This window comes from Budorcas taxicolor, chromosome 6 (assembly GCF_023091745.1).
Source record: "Budorcas taxicolor isolate Tak-1 chromosome 6, Takin1.1, whole genome shotgun sequence".
Lineage (NCBI taxonomy): Eukaryota > Metazoa > Chordata > Mammalia > Artiodactyla > Bovidae > Budorcas > Budorcas taxicolor.
Genome location: NC_068915.1, coordinates 67,091,445 through 67,115,088, shown reverse-complemented (window position 1 = coordinate 67,115,088; position 23,644 = coordinate 67,091,445). Strand labels below are relative to the sequence as shown.

Sequence of the window (23,644 nt, the reverse complement as noted above, 5' to 3'; positions counted from 1 at the left end):
CAATAAATTACAACTTATAAGCCCGTCATGGGAACATGTGTCTTGCAGTCTAGCACACCACCGAGCAGATTTCCAACATGTGTATGTTCTTTAACGCTCTTCCCTTTAGCTCTTTAGTTTAGAAAGAAGGAAGCTGTGGAGCGAGGGGAAGCATCAGTGATCTCGCTTCTCAGTCTTAATAATTTGAAACTATGACTCATGAGAGAGTGATGGCTGATATTCTGCTTATCAGTACACAGTTGAGTTTACCTATGCATTACTGAGAGACTGAGAATAGCAGCCAAAGAAACGAAGAGCCACCTGGCAGAGTCACGCACACTGTGACCAGAAGAAAGAGATTATTCTGAGAGTTATCTAATTCTTTGACTTCTTTCATGCTTAGGGAGTGTTTCAAGTGTGCAGAAATGAAAAACAGCAGAAGTCTTCCGGACCAAAACTTTGATTTTTCAAACCTGATGGCCAAAAGTGCAGGCATTTTTATTTGGCCTCATGTGTACATTATGAGTTAGAACTTTAAAAATGCCAGCTTTCCTAATATTTCTTTCAAGAATCAGGTATTCCTTCTCCTCTCCAAGTGTCTCCTGCTGGTTAAAGTCCAGGCTTCTAGGGATTTTGACCAGTCCTGCTATATAAGGTAATGTCATCATCGAATCCTGGGACTGAACAGTCTGTGTTCTCTAGTAAGACGTATTTGTCTTCACTGCCATTTGCAGAGAGGACTTCTTTTTGAGTAGTGGATGTCAGGTCACTCCAGGTAATGTTAATGTTTTTAAAAGCATGTAAAAGGAAGATGCCATTGATGATGGTGAAGAACCCACTCAAAGTCCCGATGACATCGCCAGCATTCATGCCATACCATTCTTGGAATAAGATGGCGGAGCAAGTCACCACCATGGATGTGAATAACACGTAATAAATGGGAGTCACAAGAGATGTATTAAAGGTGTCCAGTGCTTTGTTGAGATAGTTGATCTGTGTCGTCACTGAAAGCACAAGTACAGCCAACAAAACAAAGACCAGGGGATGCTTATATACGGGCTTCCATTCCAGTAGTTCTTTGATGGCAATTCCCAGGCCCTTGACAGAGGAAACTGAAAATGCTCCAATCAGTGAACAGATTGATATGTAGACCAATATATTGGTCTGTCCTTTCTTGGGTGCCACAATCAAAATTAGTACCAAGGAGATCACAGTTATGATCACAGCAAAGCAGATAAATCCTGTTAGAAGGAGAAAAGAATTAGACTTTAGAAAATGCCAATAGGGTCAGGTCTTTGTGAAATCTTGTTAGTCATGAGTTTAGGAGCATAAGTGTTTTAGAAAGAGAACCATGATTAAATTAAAAACAGGAACAGCAACACATGTTACTGCATGGCTTTTGATATCTCACAATGGACTTTCCCAGACATATTTGAACCTCACAGACAACACTATAAGGTACAGCAGGTATTGCCCGATTGGCTTTATTTTCAGAATGAGGAAGATGTCAAAGTTTGGGTTGGAATATATGCCTTTCCCCTCTCCAATTCCCATCTCTTCCCTTCATTCTCTGGAAGTGAAGCACGAACACAAAAATAAGCTGTGGCACCTTTTCAGAAGGCTTGTACTACTCAGAAGGCTTGTACTATATCTCAACCCACAGACAGGCTTGCAGGAAGCATATTATAATATTATTACAAACTCATGTGATGAGAGAAAGTGGAGCAGAATTTGAGTGTCTCTTTTGGTTGAATTACAGACCTGGGTCTCTCAATTTCATTTCCATTTCATGCAGAGTAGCAACTTTCTCTTCTTGTGGGGCATGGATAACCATCACAGTTGATCCCAATATACTTAATATGCAGCCTATTTTCCCATGAATGTTCAACTGCTCATTTAAAAAGTAGGAAGACAATATTGCACTGTGGGAAGAAGGAAAAAAAAATCACTCTTATTCAATTATCTTTGGATTCCACAGCAGCTCAGTTGTCAGGCTGTGGTGTGAACCAGTCTGTATCTCAGTCAACTGCTTGGAATATGCTATGGGACACTGAAAACCCCACTTAGCTTGCTTGCTTTATTTATGTGTGTGTGAAGTTTGTTATATATTACTAAATTTGTATTTAGAAAAATTTCTACCATTTGTCAAACTTTAAGATTAACATTTAAAAAATCATTGGTAGTTTGCAATTTTAAAAAAATTTCATGGGAGTATAGCTGATTTACAATGTTCTGTTAGTTTCAGGAATACAGCAAAGTGAATCAGCTATAAATATGCATATGTCCACTCTTTTAGATTCTTTTCCCATATAGGCCGTTACAGAGTACTGAGTAGAGTTCCCTGTGCTATACAGTAGGTTCTGATTAGTTGTCTATTTTATATATAGTATATATATGTCAATTCCAGTCTTCCAATTTATCCCTTCCTCTCCCTTCACCTTCTGGTAACTGTAGGTTTATTTTCTACATCTGTACTCTGATTAGCTTTAAAACTCAGAAAAGATGATTAATCAAATCTGCTTAATTGCTTTTATATCTAAAACGTCATAATAGGCATTCTGTACACCTGAAAATTTCCCATGACCTTCTAAGAGGTCCCACTCAATTTGTTTTCAATTTCCCCATCTTCTGTAAAGTCAAAGTAGAAGATATTTTTACATCTTACTGGCATGATACATTTAGAACATGCATGCTCATGAAAGCTTCAAAAAAAGATATAAACCTTTAGAAGAATTAACTCTGCTCTTCAGGGCCAGTAGTTAGCTGGTACACACAAGTACAACCAAATGGCTTGTCAAAATACTAAAATATTTCCTTACCAGCTGCTATTGCCCTGATACTTTCACCTATCCAATGCTCCCACTGCTTTGGTTGCTATGGCCTCAGGAAGTTCTAGATTGGCACCACGATGGACACAGATTATGCCTTCCTGCTGTTCAACCACTAGGTCAGCTGTGGTCCCTTCTCCTTATGCCCTGGCACTCCCAGCAGTGGGTAGGCCTAGTCATAAACCTTCTTCTAGTTGATAATGGAGATAAAAGGGAAAGACAACAAACACAATAGTTGCTTAGTTACAAAATAAAACAGTTCATGGGCTCATGGAACACATTCATTTGGGATCATAATAACGATCAACTCAAGATATATTAGATCCACTTTCTATTGACAGGAAAATGACTCCTGCTTGCAGGACTAAAAGAAACTAAGATGTCTCCAAACAGAAGTAATTCAGCATCAATGCAAGAGTTTTAGTAAAGAGCTGAAATTTAACCCAAATGTCATGCTTTTTAAAGTCCTCTGATAACTATGGTCATTAACCACTATGACAAGAGAACGCATAAAGAGGGTTGTGGCAATTTGTTCAGGCGAGAGGGGAAAAACTGCTTGGCTTCACTGAATCATCACAAAGAAAACACACAATTACCTTAAGTTTGGCAGGAAGACACTCCATTTCTTATTTCTACTGCTATTTATTGTGGAATCTTCTTAAATTATTTTTGTGATTTTCAAAATTTTGCTTCGATGATACGCTTAGTAATCTATTTCTTGTGGGTTATGTGAATCATGGTATTAAAATCTCTGCAGAAGCCAAGTTCCTTACTGCTCACATACCTTACAAGAACACTCAGAGCACCCAGTGAGGTGACCAGAGTGGCAGGAGCGAAAGCATAAGCTGCAAAATTCACCACCTCTCCTGCTCCCACTGGAAAGCAAGCAGCAGCGTTAATATAAAGGACAGGCACATGTATTCAACAACTGACACAGGCAAAACAGTAGTCTTTTATCCTGAAGACGCTCATATCTAATGAAAAGGAATGATTTAACTTCTTTTAGGGAAGGCGGGGAAAGTTTGGAATTAAAAGGTTCCAGATAAACCATAATTACCTGATGATGCAAACTCACTAATGCAAAAAGTGGTGACAGGGAAATATCTATTTTAAAAGACCTTCAATAAAGATTTTAGTTACTTTAGTACCAGAAACATAGTTGGTCACTCTGCTGAAATCTGGTAGAGGCAGGCTTTGAAGTGAGCAGAGAATTATTGTTTGCTCAAGAGTACCTACTATTGGGCAAATTAACAATAAAGCAACTTGTAAAATTAGAACACTTTCTAGAGGTGTACACTCCAGTCAGGGTTAGGCAGAGATACCCACAGGCCTCTGTAGTCAGCCAGCCCTGGATTTCAGGGGATCTACAAGCAAGTAACAGTATCTTAGCTCAAGTCCTAATAATGTGCTCCTGAAGGCCTTTTCTTATCTGAGCAACTCCAGACTTCCATGAGATAGGGAGATGCAATTAACTTTGAGAGCAATGGAAAATCCCTCTAAGAGTTGGGTTCTTGTATTGAGGGCAGATTATTCTCCTGGGTCACCACTGAATGCTTGCCCACAGAATGTGGTATTTCACACCGCAACTATGCCAAGCACATACTTCTTGTTGAGAGAGCTTCTGGAACAGATAAAAGACACCAGTACACTTTTGTTTTTCCCCCTGGCTGCTATCCACTCCACTCCCAGCCCCTACCCCATCCCCAGCCAGATCTGCAAGAGTAATCCGCTTCAAAACATCATAAAAGAAATAGAAACATACAGAATGGAACAATTAGGAGACTGTGCATAATAGCAACAATGGTGGTTTTCTTGGAATCATAAGCAATGAAATAAAATTCATATTTTATGGCAAGATGAGAAAAATGTAAACATAATTTTTTTCCCCATTTGGGCCTCCCCTCTCCCCTTTAGTGTGTCTTATGCATTAACCAGACCTCCTTAGCAGATATCCTTCCTCCTTAATCTTGAAGGGCCCACTACCTTCTTTGTACATACATATCTGGATTGTGTAAAGTGTACATTATACAGCATTTAATGTACAGCCTCCTGTCTTGAAAAACTTATACAACTGTGCTTTGATCTCTAATGGCAGAATAGTTTGCTGAGAGGCTGTTCTCAGGTTATAATTCTCAATTTGGCTTGAATAAAATTTTCCATTTCTTTTTTAGACTGACCAGTTAAGTTTTCATCAACATAAGCTTTCTTGAATATCTCATTATTTATATTTTTATCATGATAGCTTTCCAGGAAAATACTGACTTCATGAAGTACTGTGTGTTTGTCTCTAGGTAAAAATCTCTAATGTTGAAGACAGTGCTTTTCTCTCTTCAATACTTGTAGAAACCATGTGCATGGTGAGAATACAATTACAAACGTAGCCATATAATATTCTTCTACTTTCTATTGCATAGGCAGAGGGTGGGAAGATACGAGAAAGAGAGAGAGTAAAGGAAGAGAATCATCCAAGTATTTATTTGGAATCTTCCCAGTAGGGTCCCTGACAACAGTTCTTCAAATGAAGTAAGAAAACAAATGTGGAAACACCTTAAAAATTGAAAAAATTGAAAAAAATCGAAATTATTTTTATTCATCTTGTAAGCAGATAGGGTATGCGTTTCCCAAAGGAAAAGAATGAGATACAGCTTTCTGATGTAAGAGAAGCCATCTTAGGCCTAAGCTATTGTGTGCTCTAAGCCTGGCCACAGTGCTTGTCCTTGAACAGGCCTCAGTAATTAACGATCTTAAAGGAACAAAAGGACAAACTGTTATCAGGCAAGAAGAGTAACAACAGTAAAGATGATAAATCGGTTGTAAAGACTCCCAATTCTGGTTCAGTGGAAAGGTTAGCCTAAAGTACTTTCTCGAGCTATTTTGCAGAATTTAAATCCCCTCCACCACTAGATCCATTTGAACCTAAGGAATGATGTTGAACTTGCCCAACCCTCATGACTTCTGTAAACTAGATAGAAGCCTTAGCTTGGAATTTATCAACCTTCATCCCATTTCTATGTTGGATTCTCTGCTCAAGCCCTCCATGAGTATGCACATACTTTGAGCTTGAAACTTTCCCAATTTGCTGTTTGGGGAGACAGCGATTTGGGAAAGATCCCCAGAATTCTTACCTGCTTCAAGTAACAAATCCTTTTTTCTTCTTATCTTTGGTTTGGTTGTGTCTTTTGACACCCACCAAGAGGCAAAACCCAGTTTTGAGGTAACAAGCCTTTTAGATACCACCATTTGTTAAAAAAAAAAAGTTATCCAATTCTTTAAGAGAATCTCAAAAATACTGAAATGTTTTACTTGGTGCAGGAAAACTGATGGAAGTTTAGAGGCTGCAGAGGGAGATGGCTGGCAAGTGTGTGAAACTACAATTTATGAGGTCCTTTCTCTAGAAGTTTAAGGCTTGGAATTTGAAAGAGTTCAGAGGAGTTAGCAGGGAGATATAAATCTGCGAAAGTGCTTGAGAGATAACACTGCCTTCTCTCTGGACATCACATTAATGAAAGTGCTTTCACCTCATACAGAGTCTCATTTAATCCTCCGGGCAAGTCTAGGAGGAGGGAGAATGCTGACAATCTTCATCTCCTCTCTGTTTGTTCAGAACTAAGCAGCCCAAGGGGACTTTCATTTATCCACGTTTTGGTCCTTGCTAGGAAAGTTACCCACTCTATGCAGCTAGAATAGTCACATATAGAATTAGGAGCCAGGGAAATGTAGGAGGGAAGTATTTTCATCAATTATTATGGGGAATAAAATACAAGAGAAGGAGAAGTTTGTGATAAAATATAAGATTTCAGATGATAAGTTTTTTCCTGGCATTCCAAGACAGTATTGAGAACATGAGGGTGGGAGGAAGACAGAATAAAAATTAATTCTAAATTCATAGGACTTACTTTACATATAAGACATTATGCCCACACGAAAACTTCCAGACTTATATGCCAGCCTTACCAGTTGGATAAACTGATCAATTTGAACAACTGCATGTAATTTATTCAACATTTTGCAAGCAAACACCATTCTTGGCATTATGGACTCACTTGAGAGTAATCCTGCCCACCAGAGCCATTCCTTGAGGTAAGAATGTCCACCTTGTCCTAGGAAAATGATGAAAATAGAAATTAAGTTCTAAAGTGGAAGAAGAGGGTTTGGGGAATTAACTTCTATAAAAGGTACTGGAACATGGTTGGAAAAAGCAAGACTTAAGGCCTACTCAGTGTATCTCATCTTTTAGCTTACTTAGTCATTTCTAGAGATCTCCTAAAGTTTTCTTTATGTTGCCTTTGATTTCTACAGAAAATAAGTTTTCTTCATTTGCAGGAAAATTAGTCATGAGGTTTATTATCGTCAACTCAAAAAAAAATGCAAACCTAAAAACTGAGAATTATGTTCTATTTGGTGGATTTGCTGAGGGCTTAAGTCTGGGAGGCAGCCTCTCAGATAATTCTGAGGGCCTGCTCTGAATAGGAAAGGGAAGAACCAGGATATATAGGAGTTTTGCAAAAAAACAAAAAACAGATAGTTGAAACATCAAAAGATTACTGTTAATTAAAAAAATGAATTTAGCACTTTTATTTGTATGGGAAGATGTAGGAGTCTGGCTCACTGGAATCATTTCTTCGGTATGCACCTTAACTATTTAGGGCCAGTATCGAGTGCTAGCCATCTTGAATCCCCTCAGGCTGCACTGTCTGCTGGTGGGGGCAGTCACTAATGCCTTGATGTCAGCAGTATCCTTTGTTTACTGATATGGAAGGTGACATTTTTTGTCTAAACTATTTATGCCATTCAGAGGTGTAGATCTCTCTCTCTCTCTCTTTAGTCGCTAAGTCATGTCCGATTCTTGCGACCCCATGGACTGTAGCCTGCCAGGCTCCTCTGTCCATGGGATTCTCCAGGCAAGAATACTGGAGTGGGTTGCCATTTCCTTCTCCAGGGGATCTTCCTGACCCAGGAATCGAACTCGGCTCTCCTGCTTTGGAGGCAGATTCTTTACCAACTGAGCTATAAGGGAATAGAGAGAATTATAAGCCCTAAATGCTTTATTTTGGCCACAGTTAAAGACAGAACCCTGTAAATATTAAATTAGATTGGTACCAAATGAAGACATTAAAGGAGGAAGATGGTTGACATAAGAACTTTTGAAATTTTGGATAGTCAATGAGAGAATAACCAGCATTAGCCAGCTGGACTCTACTCTACCTTTGGGCACCACGAAACTGAATTTGTGTCAGTTGTCCTTCAGTCGCTCAGTTGTGTCTGACACTTTGTGACCCCATGGACAGCAGCATGCCAGGCTTCCCTGTCCATCACCAACTCCCGGAGCTTGCTCAAACTCGTGTCCATTGAGTCAGTGATGCCATCCAACCATCTCATCCTCTGTCATCCCCTTCTCCTCCTACCTTCAATCTTTCCCAGCGTCAGGGTCTTTTCTTTGCAAAGAGTCAGTCCTTTGCATCAAGTGGCCAAAGTATTGGGGCTTCAACATCAGTCCTAATGAATATTCAGGACTGATTTCCTTTAGGATGGACTGGTTGGATCTCCTTGCGGTCCAAGGGACTCTCAAGGATTTTCAACAACACCAAAGCTCAAAAGCATCAATTTTTTGGTGTTCAGCCTTCTTTATGGTCCAACTCTCAAATCCATACATGACTACTGGAAGAACCATAGCTTTAACTATACGGACCTTTGTCAGCAAAGTAATGTCTCTGCTTTTTAATATGCTGTCTAGGTTTGTCACAGCTTTTCTTCCAAGGAGCAAGCATCTTTTAATTTCATGGCTGCAGTCACCATCTGCAGTGATTTTGAAGAAAATCAAGAAAATAAAGTCTGTCACTGTTTCCATTGTTTCCCCATCTATTTGCCACGAAGTAATGGGACTGGATGCCATGATCTTCATTTTTGAATGTTGAATTTCAAGCCAGCGTTTTCAATCTCCTCTTTCACTTTCATCATGAGGTTCTTTAGTTCCTCTTCGCTTTCTGCCATAAAGGTGGTGTCATCTGCATATCTGAAGTTATTGATATTTCCTGGCAATCTTGATTACAGCTTGTGCTTCATCCAGCCTGGCATTTCACATGATGTACTCTGCATATAAGTTAAATTAGCAGGGTGACAATATACAGCCTTGACGTACTTCTTTCCCAATTTGGAACCAGTCTGTTGTTTCATGTCCAGTTCTAACTGTTGCTTCTTGACCTGCACACAGGTTTCTCAGGAGGCAGGTAAAGTGGTCTGGTATTCCCCATCTTTTTAAGAATTTTCCACAGTTTGTTGTGATCCACACAGTCAAAGTCTTTAGCATAGTCAATGAAGCAGAAGTAGGTGTTTTTCTGGAATTCTCTTGCTTTTTCTATGATCCAGCGGATGTTGGCGATTTGATCTCTGGTTCCTCTGCCTTTTCTAAATCCAGTTTGAACATGTGAACTTTCTCTGTTCATGTACCGTAGGCCTGGTTTGGAGTATTTTGAGGATTACTTTGCTAGCACATGAAATTAGTGCAATTGTGTGGTAGTTTGAACATTCTTTGGCATTGCCCTTCTTTGGAATTGGAATGAAAACTGACCTTTTCCAGTCCTGTGGCCACTACTGAGTTTTCCATATTTGCTGGGATACTGAGTACAGCACTTTCACAGCATTATCTTTTAGGATTTGAAATAGCTCAGGTGGAATTCTATCACCTCCACTAGCTTTGTTCGTAGTGATGCTTCCTTAGACCCACTTGACTTCACATTCCAGGATGTGTGGCTCTAGGTGAGTGATCACACCATCGTGGTTATCTGGGTCATTAAGATCTTTCTTTGTATAATTCTTCTGGGTATTCTTGCCACCTCCTCTTAATATCTTCTGCTTCTGTTAGGTCCATACCATTTCTGTCCTTTATCGAGCCCATCTTTGCATGAAATGTTCCCTTGGTATCTCTAATTTTCTTGAAGAGATCTCTAGTCTTTCCCATCCTATTGTTTTCCTCTATTTCTTTGCACTGTTCACTTGGGAAGGTTTTCTTATCTCTCCTTGCTATTCTTTGGAACTGCATTCAGATGGATATATCTTTCTTTTTCTCCTTGCCTTTCAGTTCTCTTCTTTTCTCAGCTAATTTGCCATTTCATCTTTTTGCATTTCTTTTTCTTGGGGTTGGTTTTGATCACCACCTCCTGTACAATGTTATGAACTTCTGTACATAGTTCTTTGGGCACTTTGTCTATCAGATCTAATCCCTTGAATCTATTTGTGTCTAGTCTACTGAAAAGGACAAAAATCTTTCCTAAGATACTCAGGGAATTATCTTCCCACTCTTGTAATTTTTTACCTTAACCACATGAATTAACCACCTATTTATGATTTTTTCCTTACAAAATTTGCAAATAACTAAATTGGAATATAAAAATATGATTTCATATGCTGTTTTAAAAAAACTTAGTATCAGAAATACTTTCTCAGCCCTTAATAATTGAGCATTCTAAAGTCTGGTATATTATTATTAACCTGTATGAGACCATATAGACACTCAAACATATAGTTTCTAGTTTTTTTCTTATCATTAAACAAAAGCCTTAAATATTATAAACATCCAGGTATGTAAATCTAGGTTGAATTCTTATTCACTCATTTTTCTTTTTTTAAACTCTTTTACTGTATAGGCCATAATGCTTATATTAGATGTGTTTAATTCTTTTCTTAAGACATTGAAATATACTTGATTTATAATTTTGTGTTAGTTCCAGGTGTACAGCAAAGTGATTCAGTTATATATATATATTTCAGATTAATTTCCATTATAGGTTATTACATGATAATGAATGTAGTTCTATATGCTATACAGTAAATATTTGTTGCTCATCTATTTTAGGTACAGTAGTTTGTATCTCTTAATATCATACTTCTAATTTATCCTAATTTATCCCCTTCCCTTTGGTAACCATAAGTTTGTTTTCTATGTCTGTGAGTCTGGTTCTCTTTTATATATATATATATATATATATATTCATTTGCATTATTTTGTAGATTCCACATATAAGTAATATATATTTGTCTTTCTCCGTTTGACTTAGTATTACATTCTCTAGGTGCATCTGTGTTGGTGTAAGTGGCAAGATTTAATTCATTTTTATGATTGGGTAATATTTCGTTATATTTATATATCCAATCTTCTTAAGCCAATCATCTGTTGATGGGCAGTTGGGTTTTCTACATGCTTTGGCTTTTGTAAATAGTGCTGCTTTGAACACTGGGGTGTATATGTCTTTTCAAATTAGAGTTTTTGTCTTTTTGAATATATGCCCAGGAATGGGACTGCTGGATCATATGGTAACTCTAATTTTAGTGTTCTAAGAAACCTTCAATCATTTTCCATAGTGGCTGTACCAATTTACCTTCCCACCAACAGTATGGGAGGGTTCCCTTTTCTCCACACCCTCTCCAGTCATTTGTCTGTGGACGTTTTAATGATGGCCATTCTGACCAGGGTGGGATAATACCTCACTATAATTTTGATGTGCATTTCTCTGATAATTAGTGATATTGAACATCTTGTCATGTGTCTATAGGTTATATGAATGTCTTCTTTGGAACAATGTCTATTTAAGTGTTCTGCCATTTTTTGATTGGGTTGTTTGTTTTGATATTGTATGAGCTATTTGTATATTTTGGATATTAACTCCTTGTTGGTCACACTATTTGCAAATACTTTCTCCTATTACATAGGTTGTCTTTTTTGTTTTGTTGATGGTTTCCCTTACTATGCAGAAGCTTTAAGTTTGATTAGGTCCTATTTGTTTAGTTTTGCTTTTATTTTTTTGCCTTGGGAGACTGATATAAAAATATTGCTATGATTTATGTCCAAGAATGTTTTGCCTATGTTCTCCTCTAGGAGTTTTATGGTGTCACATCTTATATTTAGGTCTTTAAACCATTTTGAGTTTATTTTTGTATATGGTGGTGGTGGTGAAGTCGCTCAGTCATGTCCGACTCTTTGCAACCCTGTAGACTGTAACCTACTAGGCTCCTCCATTCATGGGATTCTCCAGGCAAGAATACTGGAGTGGATTGCCATTTCCTTCTCCAGGGGATCTTCCCGACCCAGGGATCGAACCCGGGTCTCCTGCATTGCAGGCAGACGCTTTAACCTCTGAGCCACCAGGGAAGCCCTTTGTATATGGTGTGAGGGAATGTTCTAATTTCCTTGATTTACATGTAGCTGTCCAGTTATCCCAACACCACATATTGAAGAAACTGTCTTTTCTCCATTATATATTCTTGCTTGCTTTATAATAGAATAATTGACTGTAGATGTGTGGGTTATCTCTGTTCCATTGATCTATATGTCTGCTTTTGTGCCAATATGATGCTGTTTTGATTAATGTAGTTTCATTCACTTCTTAAGATAAATTCCCAGAAGTAGAATTATTAGATTTTTAAGATGGTAACATTTTAAACTTTCCCAAATTTCTCTCAGGAAAATTTGTACCCATTTATATTGCTTCCAGCAATGTTTGAGAAAGCTATTTATTTCTCAAATTCCCTTAGCAGCATAGGGCATTATTTTTTAAAGAAAAACCAAATATTGTTAAAATAGTAGGCAACAACTCTGGAGCCCATTGTTACATAGTTGATATCTCTTTGGATACTAGTGAATTAACATTTACTTAAGTATGTTTATTGGCCACTTACAGTTCTTATTCTGAGTTCCTTGTTTATGTGCTTTGTCTTTTTCTGTTAGGTACTAATCTTTTTCTTATCAACTATTGTTGTTTAGTCACACCTAAGTCACATCTGACCGTTTTGAGACCCCATGGACTGTAGCCTGCCAGGGTCCTCTGTCCTTGGGATTCTCCAGGCAAGAATACTGGAGAGGGTTGCCATTTCCTTTTCCTGGGATTATCAACTATAGTCACTCTATATATTGTGGATCCTAACCACCCTTTGTCATATATTTTGAAATTTTCTCTCCTACATGTCATTTCCTTTTCAGTTTCAGTTAAAGGTGTTTTCAAGTAGGATTTCTTTTTGGTCTTTCCAAATAATCTCTTTCTTCATAAAGAATTGTTTCCTCCTTTATCTTTATGCTTAGAAAGACTTTCTTTTAGGATTAAAAAAATTATTTTAAATTTAACTTAAACTATGTGAAATCTATTGTGAAAAATGGTATAAAGTAGAACTCTTACATTTTTCTCCCCTAATTTTTGCCAGTTGTCTCTATACTTTTGATTGAATAATTCATCCTTTCTCTAGTGGACTGAAATGCCACTTTAAAAATTGTGTAATAAACTGCTGCATGGACTTACTCGATTTTTCAATTATCTTTTATTTTGTCTACCTTTTTAAATGCTAAACTATTTTAATCAGTGTCCTCTCAATAGTACTCTTCTATAAACTTGTTTGTGTAATTCATAGACCATTTATTATCTTCCATGGATCTTAGAACAATATTTAGCTTTTTAAAGACATTATTCTTGATAAAAATGAATAGAAAATTCATGGCTAATGAAGGACAGTCAAGTAGAGCTAACAGCTTCTGAAATGTCACTGCAAATAGTAACCTAATTCTACTGCTATCCATTTATTGACCTGACAATACTTACTGGGTGCCAACCTCTATGCTAGGGAAGGTTCCTGCTTTTGTGAATCTACTATTGATAAACAAGCCTGTTGACAACAAGTAAATAAACAGTAAATGTACAATGACAAATTATTCCAGGGACAGTGAAGGAAACCCTTAGTGCAATAATGGCAGGGGTGGAGGTGAGTGAGACCTTCCCAAAGAGGATGGTCAAGAAGGCCATTCTGGAGTGGTTATAGTTTAGTTGAAGTCTGAAGGATGAGTCACCAAGTGACAGGCAGGGAGAAGAGAGTTGCAGGCAAAGGAAAAGACCTTGAGGTGGGAAGCTGTCCCAGCCACGCTGTGCTCAGTCATTTCTGATTCTTTGCTGTCCCCATGGACTGTAGCCCACCAGGCTGCTCTGTCCATGGGATTCTCCAGGCAAGAATACTGGGGTGGGTTGTCATTTCCTACTCCAGGGGATCTTCCCGACCCAAGGATTGAACCCCTATCTCTTGAGGTGGGAAAGAACTTGGTAAATTTCAAGAGCCAGAGAAAAGCAGGCGGCAGGGAGGGTAGCAGAAGATGAAGCTAGAGAGGTAGCGTGGGACACTTTAGGCAGGAGGTGAGGTCAGAGATTGTACAAGGATGTTTGGATTTTACTCTGCGTGCAAAGAAACCCCCCTAATGTGTTTAGCCTGATCTGACTTTAAATCCTGAAATCTCAGACTAAGGAGGAGAAGGAGGTGACAGAGGATGAGATAGTTGAATGGCATCACTGACTCAATGGATGTGAGTTTGAGCAAACTCCTGGAGACAGTGAAGGACAGGGAAGCCTGGCATGCTGCAGTCCAGAGGGTCGCAGAGTCAGACATGACTTAGCGACTGAACAACAACAAGGTTATGAGAGAATAACTCTTTCCACATGCTAAACCTCTTGAGTTTTAGTCTAACCCTAAAGGAGACAAAACTGGTTCAATCCTGGAAACTGCTGAGAACAGAGATAGGGGCTAAGACAGAGACAGAGAAATTCTCTGAAATTATCATAGCACCGCGGTCTTACAATAGGATTATCTCTGCAATTAGAAACTTGAATTTGTTAGTTGCATTTGTCTCTTACCAGCTCTAGTGACACCCTTTTTGGCCAGTTGCAAGAGGCCCTTTTTTTTCAAGATGAAACTGGAGCCAATAAAAATACTGGAACTTATTGCCAGTACCAGGCCTATATAAAGGCTGTATTTGTTCTCTGTATTTGTAGAAACGCTCAGGTTGGTTATGCTGGAATTCAGGTCCCTGTAGAGGACAGGAGAAGCCAGCAGCTGTGACACACGTGTGATCTCACACCAAGCCTGGGAGGCATTTGGGCAGCTCAGGGACAGCACATAGCCTGGAAAAAGGGAAAGAGGGAGATGTCAACCGACAAGAGGGAGATGTCAACCAACGAAAGGGAGATGCATTAACATTTTCTTTCTTTATCCAAGAAATAGAAACTTTCTTTCTCTACTAATACACTTTTTTACTGCCTGATGGGCAATCTCCAGCACGTGATCCATGGGCTGGCAGACACATTCTGCTGGGCTCACACACGCAAGTTCTTCACAGTGTTTGCAAAGTGCTTTAGCTGTCATCATCTAAGCATGACAAACTTCACATCAAAGTCTGGATTCCTCTTATTGAATGGAAAGTCTAGCAATACTTGGTTCTCTGCTGGAGCATCAAGGAGCTGTGCGCACTGGCTTGGGCTCAGCAGTTCATTATAGCCCCCTCCCCGGCACATCCACTTCTCTCCATCAGTGTGTTTCCCAGAAAGCATCAGTGTGTGTATAATGCCCGAAAGTAGGAAAGAGCACAGCAACCCCACCAGACTAGAAATCACCACGTTACAAGAAACTGAGCTAACCCACTTGATGTGCATTTCAGAAAATGTGTTTAAAAGTGGGTCTAGTTTTCTAGACCACTTTCCCCATAAAGAATAATTTTTCAAGTCTAATTCACTTCCTTCTTAATAAAACAGACTCTAATAGAAAAATGAATTAAATATCAGTTGGCCTTTTTTTTCTTTCCCTTGAAGAGGATTCAAATAAGCATGTAAATCCACTGAACCAGACCCATTATTATAACTGCCTTTTTTTGGAGGGGGGAGGAGCTAAATACTAAAACATAGAATGAAAACATTTTATACTGTTTAAGAGATTTTTATAATCTATTCTCCATTTGAAAAGCTGCCAACACAGTGACCCTGTGACTAGGTTTTCTATCTTCTCAACTTTTTTTTCCATTTGAAAGACATATTTTCCTAGCATGACTTGCGCTGAACAAAAGTGCGCAAAAACAAATTTTAGAATTCAGTGAAATAAAGTCAGCTTTACATCTTAAAAATCTTAAGAAAGCACGTAAACAACAAAAGATAGTTTGACTAAATGTTGTCTTAGAAACAAAACTTTAATAGTGGGATCTGTGCCTCTGGGGCAAAGCAGTATGTGTGTGTGCGTGCGTGTGTGCTAAGTTGCTTCAGTCATGTCCAACTCTTTGCAACCGTCTAGACTGTAACCCACCAGGCTCCTCTGTCCATGGGATTCTCCAGGCAAGAATACTGGAGTGGGTTGCCATGCCCTCCTGTAGTGGCTTCCCAACCCACAGATCAAACCTGCACATCTTTCGTCTCATGCACTGGCAGGCAGGTTCATTACCACTAGCACCACCTGGGAAGCCCTAGAAGCAGTATGAGTTATGTGAATTTTACCACATATACAGTTGAGAAACAATTATTAAGTTCAAGTCTAGCAAAAGGTAAAATAACTGAATTCAGTTTTTTCATGGTTATTCTTTCATTTATCTCTGTAATTTGAAAATGAACCAACTTTGATTCAGAGATACAGGATAAATTCTGAGACAAAACTTCTAAATATTCCAAGGAGAACTATATTACTTCAGGGATAGTTTACTGTAACTGAGGAATTTTTCAGGCTGGTTGTTTTAGTAAGGACTGCTGCAAATTTTCACATAAGCTAGCTGCAGCAATCTAGTCCTGGACACTGTTCATCTCATCTAACCCCCAATTACTACCAAAGTAATTTTTAGTAGTAAGAATTTTGATTACATGAATTTTTGTGAAAACATCTGACTGAACTGGACAGAAAATTCCATGGCTGCATCAGTATCATTTACTATGTAGTTAACATAACCATTCCAAAACTTTATCTCTGGAAACAGTGTGGGTGGATCTCATTCCAGTGAAACAATACTCTTTCTGAACTGTTTACACAGCAAAATGTTTCCAACATTTTAGGGGGCGTGGGGCAGAGGATGATAAGGAAGCGCAAATAATCTTTGTTGCCTTTTGTAAGTTCTCATTGTAAATGAACATTAATGTTGCATGTTTTATGGCAGGAAAAATAATAAAATCTTGTCTAGTTACTGACCTTAGAACTTAAATTGTTTTATGTTTGGGGAGCATATGAAAGAGGAAGGCCACGGCAGATATGAACGAATGAGGGAGTGACTGGTGGGTAGGTGGGTATGGAGTGCTGCAGGGCAGGAGTGGAGGGATGGAGGAAGTGGAATATGTGGGCAGGGACACTGGAGGGTTTCAGAGCAATTAGAGATCTCAAAATTGAGGTAGCTTCTTAAGATTATAGTAAGCAAAATAATTCTCCAGGAGTTTAATCCAAACTTTATCTAACACAGAAAATCTATTACATTCCTTCTTTTTCATTTTAATAGACACTGCCAATAGCCCTATCAAGTATCTAAACCAATTTATACTCCTGTCAGCAAAGAGCATGTATCATTTCTTTCATGTTGTGTTGTTTTAAATATTGAATAACATTTAGGAAATATGTGTCAGTTATAAAGAAAAAATAATATACACCAACGTATCAACCACCTAATTTAAGAAATAAAACATTACCCCTCAAGGTAACAACTAATCTGATTTTCTGTCTAATAGTCCTTGCTTCAAAAAAAATGATTTCCTGGGACTTCCCTGCTAATCCACTGGTTAAGACTTGGCGGTTCCACTGCAAGGGACATGGGTTCAATCCCTGCTCAGGGACTAAGATCCTACATGCCATGGGGAATGGCCAAAAGAAAAAAAAAGAAATTTCCCCTATAAGATTATCTTTAAATAATAAATTGTTTTATTTTCTTCTTTTTGCACTTTCTAAAAATGTAATCATATAGCATGCATTCTTTGGTGATTGGCTTGCTTTTGAGGTTTATCATTCTGATGCTCTGGCTGTAAGGTTTCCTTTTTTCCCTACTGGTCTGTAGAATTCCACTTTATGACTATCTCACCAGGAGTTTTTCTATTTTATAGTTTGTGGACATTTGGGTAATTTGCTGTGTTTTTGTTTTTACAAACAGTGCTGCTAACGTTCTCAATTATGTTAAACCAAATGAAGTTGATGATATTTGACAGTTTTTGACTCAACAGAAAATAGCAGTTTCATATGATTCAACTTAAGTTGTATCTTCTAGGTACAGGTGTGAATGTCTTTTTACACACACTTAAAAATTTAACAACAAAGTCAAATTTTCTATAGGATTATATGCCTTTTCCCACCTTAAACTCCATTACTGATTGTCTATAATCTTGGGAAAGTTGAGTCATTACTCTTAACTTCAGTTTCTTTATCTCTCAAATGAGGGAGTTTGACTCAATGAGTCCAAAGATCCCTTCAGTACCTTTGGGTTTGATAATAAGCTATCTTGGTTTCCAGACTAATTTTCTTATAATTCTGGTAGTTCATAAATATCGCTGATGGACCAGCTCTAAATTCATAGGCACTTGTATCTGGAAGATATCTTAAAGAAACTGATGCCAAGATATTAAGTGACTTGGCAAAGCCACGTAACAGCCAAAATCAGGGCCAAATAATCCAATTCCCAGACTACTATTCTATTTCAGAAACATAAGAACAAAAAGTTCAAATAAAGTCAGTTAAAATTTATTGTTGTTTATACAAAGATGAAATGCTTCGAATAGCTTTTTCAAGTCTTATTTGTCTATAAAGAATAATTTGGGGCTCCCCTGGTGGCTCAGTGGTAAAGAATCTGCCTGCCAATGTAGGAGACACAGGAGGATCCCTGTTCCTGGAAGATCCCACATACCTTGGAGCAACTAAGCCTGTGCATCACAACTATTGACCTTGTACTCTAGAGCCTGGGAGCTGCAACAACCGAAGCCTGAGCATCCTAGAGTTTGGGTTGTGTGTAATACAGCAATAGCTGACTGATAGTGGTGGTTTGGTGGTTTAATTGCTAAGTTGTGTCTGACTCTTGTACCCCATGGACTGTAGCCAGCCAGGCTCCTCTGTCCTTGGGATTTCCCAGGCAAGAATACTGGAGTGGGTTACCACTTCCTTCTCTAGGGGATCTTCCCGAGCCAGGGATCAAACCCACATCTCCTGCCTTGCAGCCATATTTTTTACTGCTGAGCCACCAGGGAAGCCCCTAGCTGACTGATACACTTGCCTGTTTATATTAGCGCAGGAAAGAATGAATGAGATCTCTTCTGTCTCCTACAATTTATTCTCCAAATATCAGCCAGTGTGAATCAGATTACATCACTCCCCTGCTTAATTCCCCATGATTTTTCATGGCAGTTATAACAAAATTTAAATTTCTAATTTTTAAAGAGCTTTATATGTTCTGAAGCTTGCTCACCTCTGACATTACATTGCATTACTCTCTCACTCATTCCCTGAAACAACACTTTTCATTCTCTGATTCAATATATTTTTATTGAGAATCTACCATCTGTCAGGCATTTTCTAGAAGCTGGGGTTACAACTGTGAGTAAAGTAAAATTCCTGGGAAAATAAACAAGTGAAATAAAAACTACAGAATATGTTGACTGCCATGGAAAGGAGTAAAAGCAGCATAAAGGAGTATTTTTTAGGAGAGAGCATTGAATAGAAAAACCTCTCTGCTAAAAGTAAATGCAAACACCCAGATGTGGGAATTTACTTGAGGAGGGTAAAAGGAAGTTTACTAGCCAGGTTGGCTGATGAGAGAAGAGAGATGTTATGAGATGAGGCCAAAGAGTAGTAAGACATAGGCTCAGGTGAAATAAGCCTTTTGTTAAGTCCATCCTTTTGTGTCACTTCTCCTTCCAAAATTCTACAATGGCTTCCATTTCCATTCAGAAAAAATCCAAAATCCCCACCACAGTCTAAAATGGCCTATAGAATCCTGCCTCCATGTATCTCTGTAACCTCATTTCCTAATTTTCTCCCTTCTTTCTTTAATAGGCTTAATTTCTTCTCATCTTAGAAGCTTTTAAGTAAGTAGCCTTCACTTGTTACTTAGTTCTAGTAGTGGCTGGTATGGCTAACTCCTCTTCACTCAACTCTCACCTCCTTAGAAAGACCTTCTCTGCCTTTCCAACCTAATTTCTCACTTTCCACTGTACAATTTAACACTGCCAACCAAACAAATGTCCTCTTACAGCTTAATTATGGCTTTGTAACAACACTGTATATCCACAGATTTCATTTATTCAATAAACTACCATGTGTGTGCTAAGTCACTTCAGTTGTGTCCAACTCTCTGTGACCCTAAGGACTGTAGCCAGCCAAGCTCCTCTGTCCATGGGATTCTTCAGTCAAGAATACTAGAGTGGGTTGCCATTTCCTTCTCCAAGGGATCTTCCAGACTCAGGGATTGAACCCACATCTCCTGTGTCTCCTGCATTGGCAGGCGGGTTCTTTACCACTAGCGACACCTGGGAAGCCCAAATTACCATACAAGGCACCATGTTAGGTAACCATTCAACAACACTTAAATTCTTATTATACTTTCTGTGTGCCCGGCCTGTTCTAGGAATGTGGGAGACAGTGATCAACAAGATAGGTAAACAGGTCTTTGTTCTCATGAAAACTGACAATTTTATTGAGAAAACTAACAAAAAGACAATAATAATGAGGGTAGAATAGGAATGAGAAATAATTTGGAGCAGAAATGGAGAGAAAATTTGGAGAATGAGAAATAATTTTGCTATAAACTGGAAGTTTGGAAATAAACTGTGATAGGACTGGGTAAGAAGCCCATTATTTCAATTAATCCAAATAAAATTGAGCAGATACTGTTGATTTTTTTAAGTTAAAAATTTGTATCTCTAAACAAGATCATCCCACTATCAGTATTTCTGGAAGCCAAATACTCTATGAGGACTGTTGACCATCAGATTTCCTACATAAACTGCTGCAATTAATAACATATTGTTTTCTGAACAACCTTTAGTGAAGATTTTTACTAGCTTAGAGCACTTAAATTTCCGCACTTAGAGCACTTAAACTTGGAAAAAAAAACTTATGCTTTTAACTTTCTTGTAGAAATCTGAAGAAAATCTATTTTAGTGTAATATAAAAGAAGCTATATTTTATATAGAAAATACAGCTTGCCCTGCTAATAAAAGTTATATTCATTTGGTGGAATTTTGAGAAATGTTTATGATATGGTTTTTTTAAGAGTAAAATCTCAGAATCATTAACATATACCATTGCATCCAAGAGGCCAGAGAATGCAGATGGGCACCTACAAAAAAACAAAGTCTCAAATAATTTTGTACTTGGTTTGATTCCTAATTATGAAGACTTATTCAATTATTTGGGCCTCTAGGCCCAGACTGTCTTGCAAATCTCTCTGTTCTATTAATAGAACCCAGGTCAACGTTTGACACATGGGACCAAGGTCAATGTCATTTGAATAAATGAACAAACGAAAAATGGATCCTTTACTCCATGTCAGGTCAGACTCTGAAGTGTTTGCTTCATATGTAATCCCACCTCAATCTACTCCTCAAACTCTAAACTGTAGGAATTATTCTCAATTTACAGATGAAGAAAGACTTAAGGAGGGTATCATAGCTGAGAAGACTGCCTGTGAGCTCAGTTGCTTCAGTCATGTCTGATTCTTTGCAACTCTAGGGACTGCAGCCCACCAGGATCCTCTGCCTGTGGGATTCTCCAGGCAAAAGGACTGAAGTGGGTTGCCATTCCCTCCTCCAGGTGATCTTCCTGATCCAGGGATTGAACTGGAGTCATCTGCATTTCCTGCACTGCAGGCAGATTCTTCACCACTGAGTCACCAGGGAAGTTTCACTGATAACAATTCTGGTTTCTCTCAAGTCTTTTCCCCCAGCTGTTGTTCAGTCTCTCAGTCGTGTGCTTAGTCGTGTGTCCAACTCTTTGCAACCTCATGGACTGCAGCACGCCAAGGTTCCCTGTCCTTCACCATCTCCCTGAGGTTGCTCAAACTCATGTCCATTGAGTTTGCGATGCCCCCACAGTCCCACACAATTAATTACCACAGTTAACCCTTGGTATTAAACATGGAGGGCTTCCTTGGTGGTTCAGAGGTAAAGAATCAACCTGGCAAAGCAGGAGACTTGAGTTCCATCCCTGGATTGGGAAGATCCTTTGGAGAAGGAAATGGCAACCCACTCCAGTATTCTTGCCTGGAGAAGTCCATGGACAGAGGAGCCTGGGTGGCTACAGTCCGTGGAGTCACAAAGAGTCTTACAGAAATTAATGACTAAAAAACAATGATTAAACATGGAGCTTGAACATTTCTTGTTGGAACTAAATATATGAGCAAAGCAGGAAAATCATCCCTAAGTTCAAACAAGCAGGGTAATTCACACTTCCTCCTTACAGATCCTTGGGTAAACAAGAGTGGATGTGTTAGTAACAGTCCGACTTACTGGTTTAGGAATTCTTTAGACAAAGATTGACTATCTAGGAAATACTTCTAGATCCTACTGCCTTCAAAACCACTTTCAAAACTACAACTTTCTAATAGTTTGTGAATTGTTCAGGCATTTTACTCTGTGTTCGTTCTTTCTCTTCCTGGCATCGTTCTGACTCGTTCACTGCGTTCTGGCTTAAAAACAAAACAAACAATACTTCTCCACATCAAGGAATAAGCTGGGAGAGCCAAGGAAAGAGAAACTCGGGGGGATTTGCCCGCAATTTTAGGAAGGTAGAGTTCTTGCCACGCCTCTCTTTGTCCCCTCCCTCTTTACATCCTTACTGGGTAAATCAGAAATCAGCTTTCCTCTGGACTTTGTACAAACTGAATACTGTGATTTCTCCTGATACAAACTGTCCGCCCGCGCCCCCTCCCCGCCTGCCTGGTCCCCAGGTCCTTAGTTTCATCCCGAATTACATGCGCCTTCGGTACTGAAGTTGTAGAAAGCTCAGGAGCAAAAGGCAAGGGGCGGCGCCCTAACACTTTACCCGAAGAGGGTGGGGGCAGAAACCCAGGCCACAAAGCAGTGAGAAATCAACAAATGATCGCGCCCAGTTGCGGTCTCGGCTTAAGCAGCCAAGTGACTCTGCAGCGAGTCAGACGCGAGGCTACTGGGGTTGGAGGCGTTTTCACCTCTCAAAGAAAGAGGAGAGAGGTGGGCAGCCCAGCCTTGTCCAGCCTCCTCCCCCGAGGGTGTTCAGGGCGCCTGACCCTCTACTGTTCTTGAGCTTCGCCAAGCCAGCGCTGTGCAAAAGACTGGACGCCCGCCGGGTCCACGGCCGCGCCCTCTGCCCACGGGATGACGTCGACCACGGACTCTGGAAGTGAGTCTGAGTCAGTGGAAGCGTCTTTCTCGGATGAAACTTGGGAGTCTTCCCACAACACCCTGAACACCCCGTCAAGACACTCAACTCTCCATAATTTACGTGGACCTGTCTTCTGGAGTGGGAGTGGGAAGCCACGTATGTCTTGTTCGACTCAGGCATTCCCATAGAGTCTGGCATATTGTTGGCACCAATAAATATCTGTTGACGAGCTGAGTGAATGAATAAATGTATGAATGAGTACGTTAAGAGTCGGCGTTTCCCTTTCTAGACTCCACAAGTACCCGCGACCGCCCGCCGGGTCTCATCGCCACCCGGACGCCAAGTCCTCCGGCCCGGAGTAGACACTCACCTTCCCGGCAGGGCTCTCCGGGCGGCAGCCTCACCTGTGCCCCCATGGCCCCCGACGGGGCTTCCCAGGCGCAGAAGCTCGCTCCTCAAGCACCGGATTTTCTCCAGCTCCCCATGTAACCGCGTTGGGGCGGAGCCGCGGGGTCTCGGACTGCGGCGCGCAGACCCTGGCCCTGGGCAGCCTTAGCCAATGGGGACGGAGGGGTGGGGCCTCCGCTAGAGCCACGCCCCCGATCCGCAGGGTTGGGTGCTGATTCCCACAGAGCGGGCGGAGGCTGCAATCCGCCCGCGCAGGTACAGGTGGTAGGTGTGAGGACGCCCCCTGGGGACCGCTGCTGGACCCAAGCAGAGCAGAAGCACAGGCACAC

At 39.7% G+C, this 23,644-nt stretch overlaps 1 protein-coding gene across 1 annotated transcript; it reads right to left on the bottom strand.

Annotated features, from left to right (window-relative positions):
• Positions 1-603: 603 nt before the first annotated feature.
• NIPAL1 (NIPA like domain containing 1) lies at positions 604-23,323 on the bottom strand. Its single transcript, XM_052642224.1, has 6 exons — positions 23,278-23,323; positions 14,468-14,734; positions 6,851-6,907; positions 3,592-3,682; positions 1,741-1,901; positions 604-1,220 (listed from the first exon to the last, which is right to left on the bottom strand). The coding sequence occupies exons 1-6, from the start codon at positions 23,321-23,323 to the stop codon at positions 604-606; spliced, it is 1,239 nt and encodes a 412-aa protein (XP_052498184.1).
• Positions 23,324-23,644: the final 321 nt, after the last annotated feature.

Bases quoted from the DNA above. Each gene is read 5' to 3' on its own strand.
- NIPAL1 (XM_052642224.1), bottom strand. From the start codon at position 23,323: ATGGGGGCACAGGTGAGGCTGCCGCCCGGAGAGCCCTGCCGGGAAG. The intron at 14,735-23,277 runs GTGAGTGTCTAC...CCCTTTTTCCAG, and splicing joins CGGAGAGCCCTGCCGGGAAG to GCTATGTGCTGTCCCTGAGC. The intron at 1,902-3,591 runs GTATGTGAGCAG...TTCTTCCCACAG, and splicing joins GCTCTGAGTGTTCTTGTAAG to TGCAATATTGTCTTCCTACT.